Source organism: Adiantum capillus-veneris, chromosome 29 (assembly GCF_014529385.1).
Source record: "Adiantum capillus-veneris isolate H3 chromosome 29, ASM1452938v2, whole genome shotgun sequence".
Taxonomy (NCBI): domain Eukaryota; kingdom Viridiplantae; phylum Streptophyta; class Polypodiopsida; order Polypodiales; family Pteridaceae; genus Adiantum; species Adiantum capillus-veneris.
Genome location: NC_140959.1, coordinates 84,106,356 through 84,131,314, shown reverse-complemented (window position 1 = coordinate 84,131,314; position 24,959 = coordinate 84,106,356). Strand labels below are relative to the sequence as shown.

General features: G+C 43.1%; 1 protein-coding gene and 1 pseudogene across 2 annotated transcripts; both read left to right on the top strand.

The window, feature by feature from the left end:
- Positions 1-7,775: 7,775 nt before the first annotated feature.
- Positions 7,776-12,072, top strand: LOC147419510 (inositol-tetrakisphosphate 1-kinase 4-like). Of its 2 annotated transcripts, XM_086505877.1 has the most exons (10): positions 7,779-9,116; positions 9,411-9,492; positions 9,701-9,733; positions 9,813-9,933; positions 10,006-10,098; positions 10,372-10,491; positions 10,609-10,782; positions 10,861-10,916; positions 11,045-11,129; positions 11,292-12,072. In XM_086505877.1, exons 1-10 carry the CDS (start codon positions 8,470-8,472, stop codon positions 11,369-11,371), a joined length of 1,491 nt encoding a protein of 496 aa, XP_086362003.1. In that variant the 5' UTR covers positions 7,779-8,469; the 3' UTR covers positions 11,372-12,072. The 2 variants fall into 2 exon arrangements, with proteins under 2 accessions (XP_086362004.1, XP_086362003.1); XM_086505878.1 differs by lacking the exon at positions 10,006-10,098 and having other exon boundaries at positions 7,776-9,116.
- Positions 12,073-14,043: 1,971 nt separating this feature from the next.
- Positions 14,044-14,949, top strand: LOC147419509 (uncharacterized; annotated as a pseudogene).
- Positions 14,950-24,959: the final 10,010 nt, after the last annotated feature.

Genomic DNA, 24,959 nt, shown 5'->3' with positions numbered 1-24,959 from the left:
ATCCAATTTGTACTTGTTATCTTTGTGCATTGATTATCCTAATTGTGCTTAGTGTGGCTTCACATGATTCTTTCACCATGAATGCAAGCCTAATCTATCCCTCTTAATCTATTCACTTAACAATATGTTGGATTACTTCTTCTACTGTGGAGTAAATGGTGAGAGTGTCTGAGCCATTCCTACCATTTTCCTTTGTGGCGTAAATAATTTGCTACAAGGTTTGAGTGCCACCCTTAGCATCCCCAACATCACTTCTTGCTGGGTCTTAACATGACAATCTTGATGATCATCAGCTGATTGCTTTGCAAAACTATCACACTCAATGTCTACTGATGTGCTGACCCATGAGTTCGAACATTGGCCTAATTATGAAAACAATGATATAATTTGGCATTGAAGAAAATAAATCTTTACAGTCTTGCATGGCACTTTCTCATAATAGTGAGGCAAGTATGAATGTAAGGCATGATCACGTAAAACCTTTGGGGTTCTGTTTGTGCACGTTTGAGCTTTGTTTACAACAACTTTACCTTTCTAATCATAACCTTTGACCAAATCTCCTTTTGAACTTTTTGCAAGAGAGGGACGCGTTCTATTTTCTACATTTGTCTTCCTTGTTGCCAGAGGTGTATGAACTTGCAAGGGGTCGGGATCTACAAAGTTGAATTTCGCAAGGTTGAGTCCATTTTTTCAACTTCTTTGGTCTTGGTTCTCCTTTTCTTCTATTGAGGTGCATTGGGGCTTTAGCAAGACACTTCCCTTCTTTGAAAAGACAATGAGACTTTCTTTGACGCTTTCGTGGATGAGTGATCTTGTTGAGAATGCAAAGCTGCCTGGCATGCATGGGGAGCTGAAAGTCCTCATCTTGATTGTTGTCGTTGTTCTCAGCCATAGCCATTGCTAGCGCAAGGTCGGAGTCTGCCATTCATCGAGGTACAACTCCACTTTAAAATTCTGAAACTACAATGATTGTGTGTGTGTGTGTGTGTGTGTGTGTGTGTGTGAGAGAGAGAGAGAGAGAGAGAGAGAGAGAGAGAGAGAGAGTCCACTCCCAAAGCTAGGCCTCCTTCTTTCTTTGCCTTGGCCTCCACTCCCTCCTCCAATCCCTTTCATTATGCCACATGGTAGGGGCCCTTCAAGGTGCATTAAATAGATAGAGAAGTTTACATAAGAGACTAGCGTACATCTCATATTTCATCTATCCTTGGTTTTTGAGTCGTTCATACCTTTAGAGTGGAAGACAATACTAAGAAAGCTAAAGCAATCTTGGGAGTAATTCTTTTTGTTGTACTTGGATCATCAATAACTGCTCTATTTACTTGCTCTTTTCTAGTTTTTCATTAGCTAGAATCTTGAGAGATTCCATGCTTCCATTTGCTCGCAGTTGCACATGAAGGAAAATTGGAAAGCAACAGTGGGAGTTGAACCTAGACAATGGCGTTGCGAGGTAAAGCCTCATGAGCTATTCATCCCACCCACAATGCATCAGTATCAACAATGCGCCAATTATAATATTAAGAAAACATTGGCCATCCTCTCCAAACTGGCCTGACCACATGCTTGTCTCTCAAGCTACCTACATCGTCTTCTTACTTCACATGCCACTCATCCACAAGTTGGCTAGCTAACATCTGCCATCTGCACTACCTTTTCCTCTTATAATCTCCAAGGCATCTGTGAAGATTTGCCTCAGTAAACTACTCCCAAGATTGAACAGACCTACTAACATTTCTCATATGAGAGTAGCTTTATGAATCTATGGAAACTAGTTGAAACTTGGATACATGTAACATTAGTCACGAGTGGCCCAAGTCAAGAATCAAGAGCTTGTTTCCACAGTTGCAAGCCCCTTGGTGAGTTCATTCACGAGGTACAAGAAGACCTAGTCTTTCTCTATTTTTTCTCCAAGTTTTGACATTCAGACACGCATTTAGAGTGTGTCCTCAATTTTTTGGAATTCATGCACTACAAGAGCCTCTTAAGCCTAGTGATGCTCATTGGGCAACGCTCAACACTAGCTGCGTCGCTATGAGTGTCTCTATATAGCGACACTTATAGCAATGCTCATAGCGACATCGATAGTGATCTAATCCAATGTCTGGGTATAATATTTTTCAATAAAAAAGAAGTAAACTGAAAGAATAAAATCATCATCAATGCTCGAGGGACAGATACTTATTTAGGATATATATAGATTTTGGATTAGGGTTTAAATCTAGGTTTAAGATTAGGTTTTATATTTAAACGTAGCTTAAAGATTATGGTTTAAATCTAAGGTTAGAATCATGGTTTAGATATAGGGTTATATGTATACGTAGGCTTTAAAATTAGATAGAATGTGGAGAGAGAGAAGATAGAGAAGAGAGAGAGAGAGAGGATAGAGAGAGTAATAGTAGATAAATCTCTTATTGCTTTCTACACCCTATCTATCTAGTCTCTACCCTCTCTCTCTCTCATATTGTGCTCAACTTACCTCTTTCTACCACGCTATAGAGAGAGGGATAATTAAGTGTAGGTAGAGAGAGGGATGATTAGGTATCTACCTCCCTCCATAGTTATGGATGTAAGTGGAGCCAGTGTTTTGTGTTATACGTAGTGGGAGAGTCCTTATGTTGCTGTAAAGTGCAAGGTATATTTATGTGTAAGTTTAGATTTATGATTATTTAAAACAACACGGACTTCGGAAACGGCTTGTTCTTGAGATGTTTGTGCATATAGCTTGATTATAGTTTAGGTTTATGATTATTTAAAACAACACGGTTTTCGAAAACGGCTTGTTCTTGAGATGTTATAGTTTGCATGTAGCTTGTTAGGTTTAGGTATGTAGTCATTTGCAAGCTCACACGCACAAACGACTCGCGGGAAAGTTGTTTCTAAAGTTAGCAAGCGTTTTTGCGTCCGAAAAACATTGCGGACTTCAAGCACAACTTGTGTGCAAGCTGTTCACGGATGTGAGCTTACAAATAGCTTGCATGTAGCTTCCATGGGTTTAGGTAGGTAGAGAGCGGGATGATTAAGTATCTCACATGCGCAACCGATTGTGAAAAAGTCGTTTTTGAAGTCCGCTGCATTTTTGCATTTCAAAAACGTTGCGAACTTCGGAAACACTTTGTCCGCGAGCCGTCTGCACATGTGAGCTTGCAAATAGCTTGCATGTAGCTGTTGTAGAGTGCTTTGAAGAAGAGCTTCTTTATTGTGCTCCGACTGCTATAGAGTGCTTTGAAGAGGAGCTTCTTTATTGTGCTCCAAGCTCATAATCTCTTCACAGTAGGAGATATGTGCATCAAAAGGCACATCAGAGGGTAGCATGGCAGAGGGTTGGCTTGTTTCAGAGTCCCTCGTGTACATTGGAGAGTGGCTCTCTGGAGCTAATCGTGCAGTAGATACGCTTTGGCGCACCATTGATGATGAGTGCATTTCTGGGATTGTGATGTGCAATCTCAGTGTGGAAAAGAACATGACGGAGGATCTAGAGGCTAAGATCAATCAATTTTTCATGCTTCACAACCTAGTGATGTAAAAGTGCACGACTTGATTGGAGACAGAGAAGACGACCACCTGTGCATTATCTGGCGGGTCTTGAGAGCCTACCAATATTCATGAGTTTAAGATGGTTACAAAATGTCTTGAGAAGCGCACAACAGCACGATGAAGAGGTGACTGAAGAGGAGCGGGAGTGCTCGTGAGGATGCAGCCCCAAGGTGTACTTTTAATCTTAGACCCATGGCATGTTTTTTGTATTGATGACCACTCATTATCGTTGTTGGTTGTAATATAAGTCATACACGGCAGCATGGTGTAATGGTCAACATTTCAAGGTACAATGGATCGACAAAAAGCATTTTACACAAGATTATGGAGTCATAGAAAAATTCAAACAATCAAGTCGATGACGGTCCTTTGATGCAGATCCTGTGGTAGCGGAACTCACATACTTTAGCACGCTACAAGAAATTTTGAGAGTAGATTATAGAAGTTTTTTTTGTGGACTTGTTCGACATGCAATGGTTCAAGATTAACATGGAGGGCCGCAATGCTATTGTACGCAGAGGAGAGTCAGGTTTCCTTGAGGTGGACTTGACCTTCGAGACACTTTCGTATTACCCGAGAATTGTGAACACGTAAGTCAATAATATTTGCCTCAACTAACTTAGAGGGCTTGCGTGTCTTCACTACTCATGTAAGGTAAATTTCTCTTGCATGTGATATTCCATCCTACAAAGTCATAGCCAAACTGGTAGTATGTTATAGAGGTGGCCCCACGCAGTGGACGGGTGTACGAGGTCTACAATTTTCAAGTTACCTTGGTATCCGTGGAGGAGGCCAGAGAGGAAAATGAACAATAAGCCATGGATGTGGCACTAGATGATCCCAAAACAACTTCTGAAGGAGAGATGTATGCAGAGGACCTCCTGGATGAAACTTTGGACATTTACTTAGATGGAGAGCTCAACATAGACATAGGGAGTTATGTTGAGTTATGCGAGGATGAGAGAGACATGCTTAAAGTCACAAACATTGTAGTTGAGCAATTTTTCTCTCTTTTGTTAAGGACTTTGTATTTGAGCAGTTTTGCCCCCTTTTGTCTCTCTAATAAACTTGTGAAACTTCAAATTATAAATCAAATTGCCAATCACATTTTCTTTGATTTCGAATTGTGATTCAAATTGTTATCATTAACATGTTTTAACTCCAAATGTGTTTTTTTAATGGAGGTATAGATCTATATGTGTTTTACTCTTCCTTAGATCTCGAGCAGAGGAGGTGGTATGACGCCCACCATGGCGTCGGCGCAATGACACGTTGTCCCAATCCTTTGTCGTCTTCGTCTACTTTGGAGCGATCAGAGCACTCCGAGAGGTTGGTGTCGACTTGATGTTCTACACACTCCTCTAGGCACAGACGCTCTAGTGGTGGAGGCGGTGGCTGTTGTGGAGGAGGCGCCACTGACGCTTCCACACCACCTTCTAGTCATCGAGGCTCCTTACCTCCCCCTCCTTTGCCCGCCCTAACATTAGCCACAACGATGCCCTCTACTCCCACTTTTGCGCGACTTTTCGGCACTCCTAGCTACACACCACTAGCTACTCCTTCGGGACACCCCACTCGACACTCTATCTACACACCGCTAGCTACTCCTCTGGGGCTCACCCCACTCCACACTCCTTGCTTGGGAGCCCAGACTCCTGTGGAGACACTTGCAACCGTGACCCCTCTTGAAACACCACTCAAGACCCCTATTGAGATGCCGATAGTGACACCTAGGTTCAGACGGGCCAGGCAAGAGGGCTTGACATACTTGATCGACATTAGCGATGGATTGATCTTGGATGAGGACGACAAGAAGGTGATTACGCGCATGCACGGCTTGTGCTCTCAGGTTTTTCGACACTACATATTAAATAAATGGTCAGAAGTGTCAAATGAATTGGAAGACAGTCGTCAGCATGCTGCATGACGAGTTTCCCTTGGCAAATTGGGATGGGCGTTTCAATGAAGACTTAATGAGGGTGCAGACGCGTGAGTACTACAAGCACAAGCGCTTTGAAGTGAAGAAAGCAATAAAGCATGGGTGGAGCAGACCAACTTGGTTGAGTAAAGAAGATTGGAAGATTGCAAAGCGGAAAGAGTACGAGAATCCCGACAAGTGGAAGCGACAAAAGGAGGCGGCCATAGCGTGATTAAAGGCAGGGAGCTCACACTACTTGGGAGCGGCAGATGGGTATCATTTGCGGTCGACTTTGTAAGTGTTGTTGCATTGCTCTCTAGGTTTAGTAGTTTCGGGTATTTGTAATCTTAAATTTCAACATAACATTTTCTTTGTATGTCCTAAATAGTGGTCGATGATTGGACGTGACCCCACACGTACGAGTGCAAGTTTGCGGGCAGAAAGGGCTTAAACGCCGTTATGGACATTCTGAGCCCTCAACGTGGCTTTGTGATTACTTAATTCTAAGCTTTGAAATGTATTATATTTTAATAATAAGTTGCTAGATTGTTTTATGTTTGTATGTTTAAACTTACAAAATTTTTTATTGTTTTTTTGCAGAATCCGATAGATACGCTGTTGGGTCACAATGAGATGCGAGATTAGCCGACGTTAAACTAGCCCTAGCTAGGACTAGCTAGTTTTACTTCTATATAGCGTATATATTAAGAGATGATGTGTATACGTCAATTTTGTAGATTGTGAACAACAATGTGAATTGGTTCTATAGTTTTTTATAATGGCTTTTGGTCCTACAGTTTTTGTAGATTCTGAACAACAAATTAATTTGGTTCGAGAGTACTCTTTTGTAGATTCTGAACAACAATGTAATGCAATCTGGTGCTAGAGTGCTTTCATCAATTCACTATGCTTTTGTCAATTCTATGCTTTTGTATTGTGTTCAATATATATGATTGATTGGGTGAGGGGGCAAAAAACCAAAAACCTTTATGCTCGGGCATCGCTATCAGCGTTGCTATTCAAGGCTTTGCAACGTCTCTCTTATGGGCATGCATCGTCACTATGTGCGTCGTTATATAGCGACGCACATAACGACACTTATAGCGATGTTTTCGTTTCAGCGCTCATATCGACGCTTTTAGCGACGCCGGGGATAAAAATGTCTCAATTCATTTTTGTCGCTACAACCTTCACAAGCCTTCAACACCTCTTCTAGTGTAACTTCAACATGTAGTTGGAATTCACTTTATAGTGACACATTCTTGGCCTTCCAGCTCTATGTTCTTTAAGCGTATTGGTCTCCATCATCCAATGTTTCCTAGCTGAGACAAATTCGCGCCTTGAGCCTCTTCCATCTCCTCCCATTCACAATGGGTGAAAGTTTCATCTATTTGATGGAAATACCCTCAACAAATATAACAAATATTTTTCGATCGTGCGACTACTCTTTAGGATAAAGGTCCCATATTAAGAACATTGAGATTACGGATGTTTTCTCATCCTGATACCTCCAAGATTTTGGGTGCAAAGGGGTTCATTGGAGAGCTGATGATGAAAGCTTTCAGATGCAATAGACATCTTACGCTTTGACGATATTTACGAGGATTGTGACATTGTTTTTTTCCTTGTTACACGAAAAATAATCCTTCAATAGGGTTGCACCACATAGCAGAGTGTGAAAAAGGACACGAGTTCCGATCTTGAACCCGTGTGCTTGCAAATGAAATTGACACACATAACTAAAACTATCCTTCCATTAGTACTTAAAAGTTTGTCCTTTTAGAGGGTCCTATCCTGCTAGCAAGACATATATATACCCTAGTCTCATGAGTGTCTTGAGTTCATTGACCATGTTCATTAAACACTCAAAAGCTCAAGGTTAGAGACCACCCAAAGTATTGAGTTTGGAGAATGCTCACCAATATGTTTGGCCCGGAGAGCGCTCTCTCTCTCTCTCCCTCTCTCCCTCCCCAAAACAACAACAACAACACTTAATTGCACCTCAATTTTAGAGAGGATCTATGGTTGAAAATTGGCGTTGCATATCGGTGAAGATCACAACCTTTGATCTCGAATGTGAATGTGATGTAAACTAAGTGTAAACTTGGGCAAACATGAACCCATATTGTGAAATATGCAAGGTATGCGCACTACATTTTGGTGGTGTGAATTAAATGTGAACTTGGTGTAAAGCCAAAGTGAACTTGGTGTGAACTAAGATGGCGAGCGTGTTGAAACTACTTAATATAAAGCTACCTTTCTCCATCCATAAAAAGACTCATACGAGCATAGTGGTAAGACATCCGCTTTGTGGCGGAGAGCCCGGAGGTCATGAGGTCAATCTCCGTCCAATCCATATTTTTGCTCCAAATGGATTGGAGTCTTGGACGGTCCACGGCATAGATCCACTCCAAAAAAAGGAGGTGTCAATTAGTGTTGTGTGCCCCATAGATCCACTCCAAAAAAAGGAGGTGTCAATTAGTGTTGTGTGCCCCAGTGTGAAACCTGCCTATTTCTTTTATTCTAAAGCAACATGTGCATTGTGCCCAAGGCAACAATGCATCATTTTGTCTTGCACCGACCGTTTAAAAATCAGGCTCTCAAATTCTCAATTTTATTTAGGCTAGGGGCTAATATTCAAACTTTTATAAAACAGGCTTTCTGTCTCACTGCTCAGGCTCGCCATGGCTAGCTTGCGTTTCTTGACAGGCCTTACACATATAGAACAGCACGTGTACGGCTTGCTGCCGCGTTGCGTGTGCACAATTTTCCACGAGCAGTGGGGGAGTCGCTAAGCGCCATAGGCAGCCTGCTTCTTGAATCACTCGAAAGTTTGAGATTGAAAGCCCCCGTTTTCTTCACAGCCCGCATAAGCTTGTTCTGGGTGAACTCTCGAAAGCTTGCACAGCTTCTAGCCTTGTTCTCATGCTACTTTGAGCGCTATCGACGTAGAACTGGTTTCGAGCTGTAACCTGTTTTCTTGAAGGGCATTCTGCGCGTCACTGCTTCATGTTTTGACAATGAAGCTTGAAGAGGAGGCGGTTACGTTTTGCCCTCGGGCGTTAGGGTTGGATGGGGAGATAGGCTTTGACAGAGTGGGGTTCCAACACCATCTCATGCATTTTCCAGTAGAGAGGAGCCAGATATGTGAAAATGAGCAGTTTGCCAAGCATCTTGCAGCGGAGCGGAGGCCGGGTTATGGTAACCAACCAGCTTTGCATCAACTTAGCATGCTTGCTGCAGCAGAAAGGAATCATTATGATACGAACGACTATGAAATTTCTAGACTTGATGAAGCATCGAGGATCTATGATCAATCAAGGTTTCTTTACATCACTGTAGAGAGGAATGATGATAATCTAGGACGGTTGTATCATCATCGCAAGCACAATCACTATCAGTATCATAGGGCTGAGAATTTGGAAGAGGACTGGGAAAAAACAAACATAGCTCCCCCATGCTGTTGCGTACTCAACTGCTCCGACGCTTCTATAGAATACGGAAGCTTAAGGGTTAGGGCAGGAGCTGAAAGGTCTTCCAGTTTTGAAGTTCCTTTGGAGTTTCCTGTTACAGTTATGGCGAATCCCTCCAGACTAGTTGTAGGATGCGCTCTAACTGCCAAGAAAGCTGAGAGTTTTTTGAAGCCAGCGCTGGTGGCGCTTGCCAGGTACGTACATGAGCTCATTGCCTACGCATATAATAAGTTTCCACACGCGCAAAACATGTGCCATTGTCTCTCTCTCTCTCTCTCTCTCACCCACACACACCCACACACACACACACACACACACACAAAGAACTGTCATGGGAGACCTCTAGGACCCTTTTGACTTTTGAAGGAGATAAAAGGGGACATGCAGGTAAATTTGATCAAGGATGAGGGCACATCAAGGGCATTAGTAGAACCCTTTTGGATATGGTTCATTCTCTTAAGTTTTTAAGTTGTTGGGTGGCATTGCAGGAGCAAGGGAATTGTCTTTTCTGTAATAGACTACGACAAGCCTCTTCTGCAGCAGGGTCAATTTGATGTCATCTTGCATAAAGTGAGTATTGTCTCATCAGGAGTTTCTCCATTCCTTCTTTCCCTGCTACGTAGCTCAATTTCTTGCTTTGGTAAGCTGCTAGTTACTTGGTATAGGAACTTAGCAAGACAGGTAGCTGCCACCTTTCTAGAGAGATGGCAATAAAATTAGCTCTGGAAAAAGGATCAAATAGTAAATAAACTGTTTTTCTTGGTTTGCTATCTTGTAGATAACTGGGGAGGTTTGGCATCAACAATTGAAGGTAAGGGATTGCTACCTTGTGAGTTAATGTTTCGCAGCTTTTGCACTCAGTAATTATCAAGGGCATTTTGTGGCTCTAGGCATACAAAAATAACTACCCAGAGGCTTTCATATTTGATCAACCGGAAGCTATTATAAAAGTTTACAATAGGAAGTCCATGCTCCAAGAAGTAGCTGATTTAAAATTTCAGCATTCGCAAGGTTTGTCTTTTTTTTTTTTTTTTGGCCTTGTAAAGGGATATCGTTACCAAACATGTTGATCTGATCTTGCAGGTAATGTAGGAGTCCCAAAACAGCTGGTTGTAGATGTAGATTCTGTTTCTATATCTGAGGAGGTGGCAAGAGAAAACCTGAGATTTCCTCTTGGTACATTTCATGAAATGCTATTACTAATAGTCTTGCAATTTGTGGACTTGACTAACCATTATTGTGAGATACATAAAGAGGTCTCCATGCGCATACTAAAGTGGTTATGTTATTTTCTCAGTAGATGGTCTAAATTCACAGGTGTATACTTATGTGGTGAATGGCGAGCTTAATGTTGTTTGAATGGCGAGCTTAATGTTCTTTGAATTTTGAGCTTTCTACTGCTCACTGTGTATCCAGTTAATAAACTCTTTGTTTGTTTTCACCTTGCAGTTGTCAAACCACTATGGATTGACGGCACAGCAAAGTCTCATGCACTGTCTTTGGCCTTTGATGAATCTGGGTTGTCTAACCTTATGACTCCACTGGTTCTCCAAGAATTTGTAAACCATGGTAATTATTGTGGCTGGCCTGGGTTGTCTGAAGTCATTACCATTGCAGTGGACATTTTCTGGTCATTGGACCGCCACTGTCTTGTTCTCCTTGTTCTCATGCCTATACGTGGTGTAGGTGGCGTCATGTTCAAGGTCTATGTTGTTGGCCACTTGATCAAAGTGGTCCACAGACCATCCCTTCTGGATATATGCGGAGATGAAGCTAGAGAGACAGGTGTCATGGCCTTTCCTCGTGTATCCTCTGCAGCAGCCCTAGCTGCAGAATCAGATCTAAATTTTGATGCTATTGGTATGGTTTTCGTATTCTTCAAAATCTTAGTCATGGTGAGAGAAACACTGTATAAATGCACCATGAATTGTTTTGCAGATTATCCTCCTGAGGAAATGCTTTTGTCACTTGCTAAGAAGTTGAGGTTGAAACTGGTGAGGTTTTTTCACCAAATTGACTCTGATTTAACCGGTTAATTCGTGAGGCTATGCGTATAAGCCATAAGGCGACAATCTTCTGGTTCCGGTGCACATCAAGCTGACTTTACGTTATGATTGTGCAGGACCTAAACCTTTTCAATCTTGACATGATAAGAGATGGTCGAAATGGCAACCAATATTATGTGATAGACATAAATTATTTCCCAGGTAACAATCCCCATCCCTACCAAATCTTGTCTGCCATCTGGTTAATTTGTATGCAAAGTACCTGCTGAGCTGCCTTATTATGTGTTTGATGATGTGGTAGTAGCCAATGTTCAAGAAGAGCAGGAAACAGGTGATTCAAAAATGGTTTTTCTCATACTGCAGGTTTTGGGAAGGTGCCTGATTATGAGACGGTGTTCACAGAGTTTTTGTCGAGCCTTGCTAGAGAGAGGGAGCCTGAATAAGTGGTGATGGTATGCTGTTTTCTTTCGCAGCTCTTCCTACAGAAATTGGTTGTGCACGTCGACTCTTCTTGTACGTCGAGGGAGATGAGAGCCATTTCAAGCTCTGTCGCCACCAGTCATCCCGTGGTCTTGTGCTGATGATTTAGCGCTAGTGCAAGCTCTATTGCTTCTCTGTGACAGATTAATATCACCCACTGCCTTTGAAGTATAAACAAATTCATCACTATACCAGCAACGCCTTTGTTCACTGTCCTACCGGACAACCTGTTGTGAAACAAACCATACTTCACCTTCTTCACACAGCCTAAGAGGACAACAGAATGTAAGTGCCAGGGTCAAAGACAGTTGTCTTTACACACTCCTAAACAACAAAAAACATAGATTACAAGCATTTTACGTGTAGAACATAGCTGACAAGGAAACTCAGATTCGGGGCCTATCTGATCAACAACTCCATTTCCAAAGTCCCTTCATTCTTGTTTCTGTTTTGCCCTTTCTTCATGAAGTTGCAAACATTGCATACAAAATATACCCAACAAAAGCCGTTCTAACCTCTAAACTGTTATCATGAAAAGAGCAAGCTGTTTCAGTCTTTAAGGGCCTAGCTGGTCTTGTTCTCGTATCTCGGTCCATGTGACTGATGTAGAACCATCAGTATATTTGATCAATAGTGTGCAGAGATTTGTGCCCAAATTGTTGTAGATGTGAAGCAAAGTGTCTTGCCTATACATCAAAACTCTCTCTCTCTCTCTCTCTCTCTCTCTCTCTATATTTATTAAAATGAGTCCATGGTCAAACAACTATCATACGCCTATATAGAGGAGAGTCCTCTCACTAAAGCCCCATATACACCTTACAAGGAAGTCAAGTATGACCAACAATGGCTTTCTACCAAGCAGTTTTTTGAAGCCTTATTTTAGGCCAATGCTTTGTCCAAGAAGTGGTAGAAGACTCAGTATTAATGTGCTTGTTACCTCTCGTTTTTCCAATCTTGCGAAGGGTTATAGGCAACCATGGCAGAATGCTCATAAGAAAAGAGGATGGGGTTGCTCTCAAAGACCTTGATACCCACGAGGGATATGATATTGGTGCTACGCTCGACGAGAGAGATGTCACCAATACCTAGCCAAGCCATGTGGTTGACGGTCCCTAAAACTGGCAAACATTGTTGTGATAATTGAAATATGCTTGCTTAGAAGATCCCCGGGAGTCTAAGTTAACCCCCCTAAGAGGTGTAGTTCATTTGCAAAACAGTGTTGGTAGAGCAATTGCAGTTGGCTCACCCCATTGTAGAAAGAATTCATTCTTTCTCTTAGGATTTTCTCTGTGGGATCATGGAAAAATGTGAACTTTTGCTAGATTTCTCAACCCTGTGACGTGGCCTCACTTTTCTATGTGTGCTGCCTTTATTTTCCTCTCCAAAGCATGAAAGCATTGGAAGGAAATATATTTTTTATTCATTAGTGTCAAACTTTCTTCATACCTTCCAATTTTTTATTCTTCACTTTTTGTCTCTGTAAGCTTTGGCACATTTTTAGGATTTTTTTTTATAAAAAAGTGTGAATGGACTGCGTGTGGCCGGGACGAAACCTGAGAGGGATGGGGTAATCACCTATACTCCTGATTGGAAGGAGTAAGAGCCTCATAACTATTTGCTTGGATAGTGACAAGCCCATTTGATGGCATCGACGGTGCGCGAGTGGAGCGTGGGGAGTGAGGGTATCTCGGCTCGACATGTGGCGAGTTGCATGGCGACGCGGGGTTACCCGTTGCAAGACGTGAACTCGGGCTCATCGGGGGGACCACGGAGTGCTGACGTGGTTGGGTGACAAGGCAAGCCACAATGGATGAGGTGGGGTTGACGGGGCTGTCCGTGTGCCACGTGTTTGGACATTATTAAGGCAAAGAGGGACGACTACCCTCAAGTCTATTTGCTTGGGATGGTGACAAGCCCATTTGATGGCATCGATGATGCGTGATTGGGACAGTAGGAACGAGGTCATCTCGGCCGGACACGTGACGAGTCACATGGTGGCACGGGAGCCGGGTTGCTCGTTGCAAGACGTAAACCTGGGCTCGTCGGGGGCTACAGAGTGTCGTCCTAGCGGGGTGACAAAGGTGGACGAGGTGGGGTTGGACGAAGTGGGAAATGATGACGGGGCTGGGTTCCACATCATGCGATTTGAAAAATCCATGATTGATGATTGGGGGTTGCGGAGGTAGTTACACCGTGGTACTACGAAGCTTCTTTATGCATGCTTCGCAAGGACGCGCGGGAAGAGTGTCGAGGGACTACCATTGCAAGCCTTCTCTCCCCCTCTTTTGAATGGCGCGAGCGCAAGCAGGTAGAGCAAGTGAAGTTGTAGCTCGCCATGGCCTTGTGTCGATGCAGCTCTCCTCTCTCCCTCCTCTTCTGAAAGAGCTCGCCACTTTTGAGCCTCTGTCCTTGCTATGGATTGCCAAGCTGCATTCGTCGTGAAGAATTGACATCTCTCCACAACCACGCACATTTGAGCTTTTTCATTGTAAACCGGGGTATTGCAATGCAAAAATGGGAGAAATTTGATGCTATTAGTAGGACAAAGGATCTTCTTGCCATGGCTTTATGGGGGGATGTGGAAAAGTCTTTGTAAACCTGAGCAAGATAGAGAATAAGGGAAACAAAGGAAGGGATGGCTTGTCATTGGGATTTGAATGAACTCCCAAGTGTTGAGCAACAACCATAGTGGATAGACTCTTGAAACCACACGCTTGCGCGATAAGGTCCTCTTGATATGTATCAAATTCATAGCACCTTTAATAAGGAGATGGACGGGGGAGACTCTAGTGATAGCCACGAAATGCAAGATTTGTTTGAAATGGCGCAACAACCATGCGTAGATGCTTTTGCATTTACATCTAATCGGTATTTTGCCTTTGTTAGACAAGCATATAGCTTGATGATTGCTTCCATACAAAAAGGGCAAGGACCGATCATAGATTCTCTAAAAGCAGTGGACAAATGGGGCCTCTTGGACTTGAGAAAATGGGGAAGAATCCAAGCATCATTACACATGGTCACCGATGAAGAAGGTGATATGTATCTTGTTAATAGCATTGGAAAGAGGATTCCATGCATAGAAGATTGGGAAAGGATTGTGTTTTCATGCCACATAAGTGAACATCTTGATTGGACCGCAACCAGGACATCAATCGCAAAAACATGGTGCACCAACATTTGGATGCATGGTATTTCACTTAAATTTGGAGAGGAGGTCCTTGACCTTTGCTTTTATGCTACAGTTTATGCTTTGGAGGATGGACATAGGCAGACGCAAGATGTGACACAGTGTCTGGGTTGACATGACAGGGGTGAGAGTGCTAGCAAGGGTGACGTGTGTATTGAGCAACACACAGTGGACTTTGTTGATGTTCAGAAAACATTAGATAGTGTAGTTGTCAACCACAAAGCTAGATTGGTTAAACTAAATTAGGCAGTACAAACAAAATGGAAATTTGTGTGCCATCAATAAGGCGATGTGCGAAGAAATGGGGAGGAGCGTCGGCGACTCCGCAATCCAAGAAGTCTGGATTGTTGAAATGTCGAGCTCTACATCTTGAGCTGGCATCCACTACGGGTCTTGGCCGCTTACGGCATTTACTCACTGGCGCGTTAGGTGACCGACACGGAGGATCTCTGCCAGTGATTCTACAGCTGGACTACACTTATAGTGCCAGCCTAGTACGCTTCTAGCGAGTTCACACTTAGTGACCGCATGTACATATGTGCTACTTTTCAGTTTTAGTACTTAGTCATTTGTACTCTCTTTTCTGTGAGAAGAAGAAGAAGCTTTCCATCTCTGTGTGGTGTGTGCTTGTCTTGTGTAGCTCTCTTGCATCCTCTTTCTTTACATGGTATCAAAGCTTAGTGCAGGCAAGAGAGGCTCACCGAGCAAGAGCATCACAATCCCTTCGTTCGCAATCCACGACTAGATGCAAAGTTTCTGAACAGGTCTCCAAAGTGCAGTACACAGAGATTTACTGTACAAGTACAGTGGTTGTATGTACGCTTGATTGTGGACACTCGTTGAGTGTAGAAAGCGTTACAGGTACCACGATAGCAGGTTCAACAGATTTGCAGGTTTTTGCAGATTGCAGCTATTTTGTTTTAGTGCTTCAAGATGTCTGACGGTTTCAGTCAGATTGTTACTGAGAAGCTTGAGAAAAATAACTACCCTGCATGGAAGTTTAGAATAACAAATTTCCTAAAAGGAAAAGGTTATTGGGACTATGTAGAAGGAGACAATGAGAAGGAACCAGAGATTCCCGAAGCAAATGCTACAGCAGAACAAAGAAAAGATTTGAGGGACTGGCAACAAGGCCAGAGCAAAGTGATGTATTGACTTTCTATGAGCATCACAGATGGCATGATGAGCTATCTACAGGATGCTGAAACCCCCGCCATTGCATGGAAAAACTTAGGCAGAGTGTTCGAGGTGAACACCAAGGCTAGGAAGCTTCAACTAAAGTCGGAGCTAAATCAGGTTAAGAGGAACAACCTCTCCATCAATGATTATGCCTTGAAGATCAAGAGTATCATTGAGGCTCTTGGATCTATTAAAGTCTCAGTGGAAGACGATGACATTGTCCGTGCATGCTTGGATGGCCTAGGAGATGAGTATGTACATTTCAGGTCTTCCATGAATACAAGAGACGACATCCCCGTGTTCCAAGATTTGATTTCTGTGCTTATTCTTGAGGAGAAGAACCTTGACACATCTTCTTCTCATAGCAGAAATAATTCTGAACAGGCCTTCTATTCTAACTCCAACAGAGGTAGAGGTAGAGGTCGTGGTCGAGGCCCAAGGGGTTGCAAGGGCCAATTTCAAGAATGTCAATCAAATCAAAACAATACAGGTGGCAGGGGAAAGCAGTCTCAAGGCTGGGGGAGTCAAAGAGGTCGTGGTGCAGGATCAAGCAGGCAGCAACATACTGCAGATAGCAGAGAATGTTGGACTTGTGGTGAAAGAGGTCACATGTCACGTGACTGTCCAAAGGGAAAAGAAAATGGAAAGAGAGAACAGGGCAACTATGCATCTACTAGCAGAGATGCAGATGACAGCAAAAACGAGCGCATGTTTGTTATGCAGCATGTAATGAATACAATGACTGCAGAGAATTCCACCCAAGATGATGTTTGGTATGTGGATTCAGGTGCCTTTAATCACATGATGTTTCGTGGAGAGTGGTTTAGAGATATGCGCAAACCAGATGTGTCAGGCTATGTGCAGACAGGAGATGACACAGCTCACCCCATTGCTCATGTAGGGGACATACCTCTAAATACGAAGAGTGGGAAATCAAAGTACTTAGCATATGTACTTCATGTCCCAAACAATACAAAGAATCTTGTTTCTGTTGGACAAATGGTTGAGCAGGGTTTGCAGGTTTGCTTCAATCCCAATGGCTGTTATGTAGAAGATTTCCAGAATGGCTGTAAGCTGATCACAGAGGGCAAATGTGTGGGCAGAATGTTCACGCTGAATGTAGACATGCCTGAGGTAAAAGCTTCATTATTTGCATAGGGCACATGTGTTGTGGCTGATGTTGACATTTGGCACAAACGCATTGGCCATGTCAATGAGCAGAGATTGCGCAACATGCAATCAAAACAGATTATAAAAGGTTTGCCCAAATTCAAGGTCGATGGTATGCATGAAGTGTGTGCAGCATGCCAGTTTGGAAAACAGTCAAAGGGCTCATTTCCACATGAGCGCAATGTATGTAAAAAGCCACTTGAGGTGGTGCACACAGATGTTTGGGGTCCAACCGATACTGCAAGTATACATGGTTGCATGTATTATGTCTCTTTCATTAATGACCATACAAGGAAAGTATGGGTCTACTTCATGCGTAACAAAAGTGAAGTGTTTGGTCACTTTCAAGACTTCAAAGTCATGATTGAGAACGAAACAGATATGAAATTCAAGACATTGAGGTCAGATGGAGGGGGAGAGTACTTCTCCAATGATTTTTCAGATTTTCTGCGAAAGCATGGTATACGCAGGCAGTTTACATGCAGATATACTCCACAGCAGAATGGGGTCGTAGAAAGGAAAAACAGGCACATTGTAGAGGTTGCACGTGCATTGATGAATGAGAAGGACATGCCTCATCATTTATGGGCTGAAGCTGTAAATACAGTTGTGTACATTATGAACAGGACACCTACAGCTGCGGTGCATGATGTAACACCTGAGGAAAAGTTTACAGGTACAAAGCCTGATTTGGCACACTTGAAAGTGTTTGGCTGCATAGCTTACGTGCATATACCAGATGAGTTGCGTAGGAAATTGGATCCTAAAGCAGAGAAATGTATTCTTGTGGGATATTCCCTTGAACAAAAGGGGTACAGGTGCTACAATCCTACTACACGAGAATTACGAGTGAGCAGAGATGTAGTCTTTGATGAGATGAGCAGCTGGTACAGTAATGCACATGGTACTATTGGGGCTGATGTAAAAGATGATGTGGTTGTACAAAATGTGAGGCCACAGTCACAGGTTTTGAGTGGACCACAAGAGTCCGCTTCTCGTGGCTCTGTTGAGAAGCCATGGAATGGTAGATTACGTACGCAGGTTACTCCACCAGCAGGTACAGGGAATGTATCACGAAAAGGAAAGGAAAAGGTTGATGAACCTCCCTTTATGGCTGATGCATCATCAGGTTTTTCACATGTAGACATGGATTCAGATGGTTCTGAACAAAGTCTTGATGAGGAATTTGGAATTCCGGCTGTCAGGACACCTGGTGTAAGGAAAGTACAAGAAGATGCTAGAGGGCAAAGGAGTGACCCGGGACCGCGCAGATCTAACAGAGTCAGAAATCCAGTTTAGAAATTGACTTATGATGGGTATCTAGCGCATCACCAAGCCTACATGGCTAAGGTGATACAGGATGTGGAGCCCACATGTTTTGAGGATGCAGTTGGAAATGTGCATTGGGATGACGCAATGAATGAAGAGATGGCTGCATTGGAAGCAAACGACACATGGGAGTTGGTGCCATTGCCAAGTGGCAAGAAAGCTATTGGCTGTAAATGGGTGTATAAAACCAAGCATAAGGCTGATGGTAACATTGAGCGTCACAAGGAAAGGCTGGTTGCAAAGGGCTATGCACAGACGTATGGCATAGACTATGAGGAGACCTTTGCTCCAGTGGCAAAGATGACGACTGTGAGAGCTGTCATAGCAGTGGCTGCATCTAGAGGATGGATTATGTATCAAATGGATGTAAAGAATGCCTTCTTGAATGGTGAGTTGCAAGAGGAAGTGTATATGGATCAGCCACCTGGTTATGTCGATCCAGGTTACCCAGATTATGTATGCAGACTTCTCAAAGCTTTGTATGGTTTGAAGTAGGGCTCTGGAGCATGGTATGACAGGATTGCCAAGTATCTTGTCAGTATTGGTTTTAGGAGAGCTCATGCTGATCATTCACTCTATGTACGTGAGAGTGATGTGGGGATTGTGGTCATTACCATATATGTAGATGACCTTATTATTGTGGGTGACAATGCTATGGAGATTGACCATGTGAAGGGTCTTCTCAAAGAGGAGTTTGAAATGAAAGATTTGGGCGAGTTGCGCTACTTTCTTGGCATTGAGGTGATCAGGACTCCAGAGGGTGTATGGCTGTCACAGAGACATTATGCTTTGGACATATTGTCAAAGTATGGTATGGCTGATTGTAAGCCAATTTCTATTCCCTTGGATGTGAATGCAAAGCTGAGTGCAGAGAAGGGTGATGTTGTTGAGGATGTCAAGATGTACAGGAAGATTGTGGGTAGTCTAATCTATTTGACTATCACGAGACCAGACTTGAGCTACACAATAGGCTTGGAGAGTTAGTTCATGCAGCTTCCGAGGAAGCCACATTTGGATGGAGTACGGCGCACACTTCGGTATGTGCAAGGGACTCTTAACTACGCATTGTTCTATGCAGCAGATGTGCCATTAGCATTGTATGGGTATACAGATGCACATTGGGCAGGTAGCATTGTTGATAGGAGATCTACGACTGGCTTCATGTTCTCTTTTGGGAGTGCTGTTGTTACTTGGAGCAGCAAAAAGCAGCCTACGGTTGCTTTATCGAGCACAGAGGCCGAGTACAGAGGTGCAGCAGTTGCGGCGTGCGAGGTAGCTTGGCTACGCACATTACTTGAGGACTTGGGAGTGCAGGTGGACCAGCAGATTTTCATCCATTGTGACAACCTCAGCAGCATGCAGTTGGCCAGGAACCCAGTGTTCCATGCTAGGACCAAGCACATAGAGGTCCATTACCACTATGTTTGAGAGCGAGTGTTGGCGGGTGACATCGACTTGGTCTACGTCAGCACAGAGGAGCAGAAAGAGGATATCTTTACCAAGGCCCTCGGAGCTGAGAAGCTTCGACGTTTCCGGACTATGCTTGGACTCTGCGACATGCAGAGCTCGAGGGGGAGTGTTGAGATGTCGAGCTCTACATCTTGAGCTGGCATCCACTATGGGTCTTGGCCGCTTACGGCATTTACTCATTGGCGCATTAGGTGACCGACACGGAGGATCTCTGCCAGTGATTCTACAGCTGGACTACACTTATAGTGCCAGCCTAGTACGCTTCTAGCGAGTTCACACTTAGTGACCGCATGTACATATGTGCTACTTTTCAGTTTTAGCACTTAGTCATTTGTACTCTCTTTTCTGTGAGAAGAAGAAGAAGCTTTCCATCTCTGTGTGGTGTGTGCTTGTCTTGTGTAGCTCTCTTGCATCCTCTTTCTTTACATGGATGCCCCTTCATGGTTTTTGTGGTTTTTCCAAAACATGATACATAGAAGGTCACCATACGGGTATTTGGAGGTCACAAAGGGCATGTTTCAGGGTCGCGGAGTGACCTATATCACCTTCCTGTGCATCCTATGGTGAAGAAGCAATGCATGGAGGATTTGTTTGATGTCGGTACATGTCGCCATGTTGCAAGGATGAGTGTATCTAAAGAAGCCGTCCACATCAACATGGCATCTCTTGTAGAGCAAGTATCCTATAGATTCTTTATGATTCCAAAGGAAATCCAGATGATGTCCTACAAATTGCGCGTCGAAGGTAGTGACCTTTTTGTGGTTTTACTTTTTGCGAACTGAAATGTAGCTGGGTTTACACTTAACTGGGTTTATATGTTGCCTGCTTGGGTTTATACTTACCTATGTTAACCATATTCATTACTGTAGGAAGGCTTGTAAGTGGCGACTGGTCATGAATGTACATGGAGGCTCTTAAGTTGAAAGAGTAGAACAAGGTGCTACACTACCAGTCCTACAACCTTGATGCACTTGAGGAGACAAATCGACCCTTCATTCTAGTTATCCAAGACAATTGGATGCTTCGCATGTGTATGCGTTTCTCACGAAATAGTTCCTGGGCAATAAACTCAACCTTCAAGACAAATGTATTTGGCATGCCCCTGTATGCAACAGTGGTACCAAATTAGCATGGTGTTGGCTTACATGTGTGGTTCATGTTATGCACATGTGATGTAGAAACTAGACAGGAAAAAGTCGCCTTGAAGGTTACTTTGAAACTAGTCCTTCAAAGAATGAACAACATCCACCCAAAGGCGCTGGTGATTGATAAGTGTATCTCTTTACTACAAGCCATCAAGAAAGTGGTTGATGCCGATCCATTTTGCTGGGAAGTGGCTAAAAATGGTAGTATCACCCAAGTTGCATGCATTGTGCTAGTATGCTGGTTCCACACAAAGAAGGCTTGGGTGGAGCATTTACTTCCACAAGTGCGTCCAAAGGCTTGCTTATGTTTTTTTTCCTCTTCATTTTCCATGCTTTTGATTGCCTCCCCCCTCCTCACGTGTTGTTGCAGGTCCTCAAAGAAATGAAGGACCATGTGTATGGTGCCATGGAGAGTATGATGCAATGCCTGACGGAGGAAAAGTTCGACTTGAAGTACAGAGAACTTTCGGGAATTCTCGGAGCATGGTAACATTCTAAGATACATTAGCAATGGATGGGCTGCAAAGACATGCACTTGGCGTCGATTGTGGCCAAAGTTTGGCCGGCTCTTCCCTCATGGACACGTAGATACCACTTGGTGGAGAGACTTTGGCAGTACATAAAGTACACCTTGTTGGATGTACGGATCAATCGATCAGCCTTGGACTTGTTGCATGCCCTTATTGGCGATTCAATCACAGGGATGTGGATGGGTGGTACTGCTGTGGAGTTCTTCATACAAAAACATGAGATCGGTATGCCCCTCTGTTTTTTATATGCCATGGTTTACCTTTTGCCGTTGCCTGGGTTTACATTTGGAGTAATAGTGTCTTTATACTGCAATCTACGAAATTGTGTCCTTTTTTTGTACTTGCCTGGGTTTACATTCTGAGTAATTGTGTCTTTATACTGCATTTTGAGTATCTCTGTCTTTGGTTTACGTCCTTGCCTAGGTTTACATTCTGAGTAACTGTGTCCTTGGTTTAGTTTCTTGACTGAGTTTACAGTCTAACTGTATTTTTATCCTACATTCTAGGTAACTGTGTCTTTGGTTTATGTCCTTGCTTGGGTTTACAGTCTGAGTAACTGAGTCTTATACTACCTTTCCTTTTATAGTTGAATCACGTAAAAACAACATGTATGGGAATGACGAGGGGCAAACCAAACGCTTGTTGGGTGGAGAACAAATGTTTTGCAGATATGTAAAGTGACCATCAGCTGTTGATGTGATTGAGGAAGTGGCTCTCCTTTTCAAGGTGTTGAGTATGTCATGCCAGGAGATCTGGTATCATGTCAGCTTGCAATCCTCTTATTGTGATTGTGCAGATTGGGCAATCATGTGCAAGCACCTATATGGCATGCGACCAGTAGTAAGAGACTTCTTTTCTCATATGTGCCATATTCTCCCAATCGTTGACACGGATAGGGAAATGGCGATGGAGAATACACAAGAGGACATTGGCTCCATACTTGAAGGGCCCAATGAGCCTCCCAATGACGTGGTCATGCAACGGTCCCTTTCATCGCATATCCTCAACCAATGCATTGAAGAGTGTGGTGAATGAGATTGAGAAACGTATCCCATCTTGTGATGAGGTGTATGTACAATCATTGATAGGACAGATACAATTGGCTTATTCATGTCTTTCAGATGAAAGGGCTCCCAAGGAGATCGAATTGCCAGAGAATGGAAGCATTTCACAAATTCAGGGGCATGTGACAGCCACCCGACTCGGGCATGGACAATGGAAAGTTGCAAATGATGAGACAATCACAACGGTGCCTATTCAACCCTCGTCAAGAGTAGCAGGCAAGCTTAGGAAGAAACATCAAAGGGGCCGAAAGCGAGTGCGCTTTGCAAAGAGAAATTAAGTTTATTGCCATCGTCGTTGCACCAAGACCTTCTTGGTGGATCAAAGTGTAAAGTCATCCCAAACATGCAAAGCGATATTGCCACCCACTTCACGACATGGGGCACGAGTTACACGTGATGCTTTAATTGGTTGGAGAATAGTCTTGTACGAGGACTCCAACTCTCATGAGTGCCTCATTGCATCAGTGTCATGTGGCTCAAACGAGGACGAAGAGTGTGCTTTCACACTGACCTTGGCCACTGGACATAGCACTGAGAATGTGTGGACATCAAGGCATCACATTGCACTTTTCTAAAAAACTCTAAACTTTTACGAGTCTCACTCTCTGCTTTTATCTAAATATTGGGATTTTTAAAGTTTTTTTGTAAAGTTTTAAACAAACAATGTAAAATTTTTTGAAACCAAAAGATATGCAATGTTACCCGTGTTTGCAGAAACTTGTGTTTTTGCCTTAACTTTCCCTTTCGTGTGGACAATTGTACATATGCCCAAAGAGAGAGAGAGAGAGAGAGAGAGAGAGAGAGAGAGAGAGATAGGTTATCCTAATGAGGCTTTGTGCCCCTGGGTTTATATCTTTTGTATTGAAATGTAAATTGGTTTGCTCATGCCCAGGTTTATGTATGGCCTGCCTAGGCCTAGGTTTATACTTCATTGGGTTCACCATATTCATTGCTGTTGGAAGGGTTAACCCTTGACAAAAATGGGCATGCTTAGGAAGAAGCATCAAAGGGGCAATAGATTGTTGGTGGACCAAGAGTGTGGACTCGTGCCAAACGTGTCAAGCACTATTGCCACTAGCTTCACAACAAGGAGCACTAGATACACTTGCTGTTTTGATTAGTCGAGAGGTAGTCTTGTATGATGGCTCCAACTCTCATGCAAGCCTCATTGCATTTTGAATGTGTGGAGATCAGGGCATTACAATGTACTTATTTAAAAAACATGAACTTTCCTAGGATTAAGTCTATGTAAATCAGCCCAAGTTTTACTCTATGCTTCTCTCTAAAAATTAGGTTAACATATGTTTAGGTGTTTTGTTCCGTCGAACAACTCCCAATTTTTAAAAATTGAGAGATGTAAAGTTTATTCAAGTTTACATGCACCAATATTTCTGCTGGAACTTTCCCTTCCGTGAAGGCATTTCTACATGTCCTGAGAGAGAGAGAGAGAGAGAGAGAGAGAGAGAGAGAGAGAGAGAGAGAGAGAGAGAGATTGAGAGATTTAGTGCCAAAGAATTTAAATATGGTCAATTTATCTCTCATTTACCGCCCATGTGTACATTTCCAAGTTCTTAGAAAAAAGTTCATCTCGAGTGTTCATAGATGGGCAAGAAAAGGGAGATGTATGTGGCAATGCCATTGTTCCCAGTGTCCCAATGCTACCAAACATAGCTATTAGCTCTCCGCCTTGCATTGGCAAGTTTTCATATAATAGCTAACTATATGCCGTCTTGAAGAAGGGGGCACAAATAAAACAAATGTGGGCAATACACATCTTGTCAAGCATAACTAAGAAGTATTTAAGCTTGAAATTAATATAACATTGCCTATCAATGAGAGAGAGAGAGAGAGAGAGAGAGAGAGAGAGAGAGAGAGAGAGAGAGAGAGAGAGAGAGAGAAAAGAAGAAGAAGAAAGAAGAAGAAGAAGAAGAAGAAGAGGGTTTTAACTTCGTAATTCCAACCGACCTTAAGGATCTATCCTGTGAGGAGAGTTGAACTCAAGACATGTTATGAGAGAGAGAGAGAGAGAGAGAGAGAGAGAGAGAGAGAGAGAGAGAGAGAGAGAGAGAGAGAGAGAGAGAGAGAGAGAGAACTTGTATACCATGTGCAAGTGTGCTCCAAGGCATTGTTTAGCATAGTGCAAACCCAGGCAATTTAGGGAAAGACTATCTTTTGGCATCAATGGCGGAGAGAATAAGAGGGGAGGGGGGTTTTGCATTCCATATGCAAATATAAACAGAGAGACACACATAAAGAGAGAGAGAGAGAGAGAGAGAGAGAGAGAGAGAGAGAGAGAGAGAGAGAGAGAGAGAGAGAGAGAGAGAGAGAGAGAGAGAGAGAGAGAGAGAGAGATTTTACCCGTAGCCATTAACAAAAACTCCTCAGTTGGTTAGAAGCTTCAACATAGTTAGGTACAACATTGGGGCAAAGACATTAACATTCAAAACATGGCAACACTCATGTCATCCAAAATT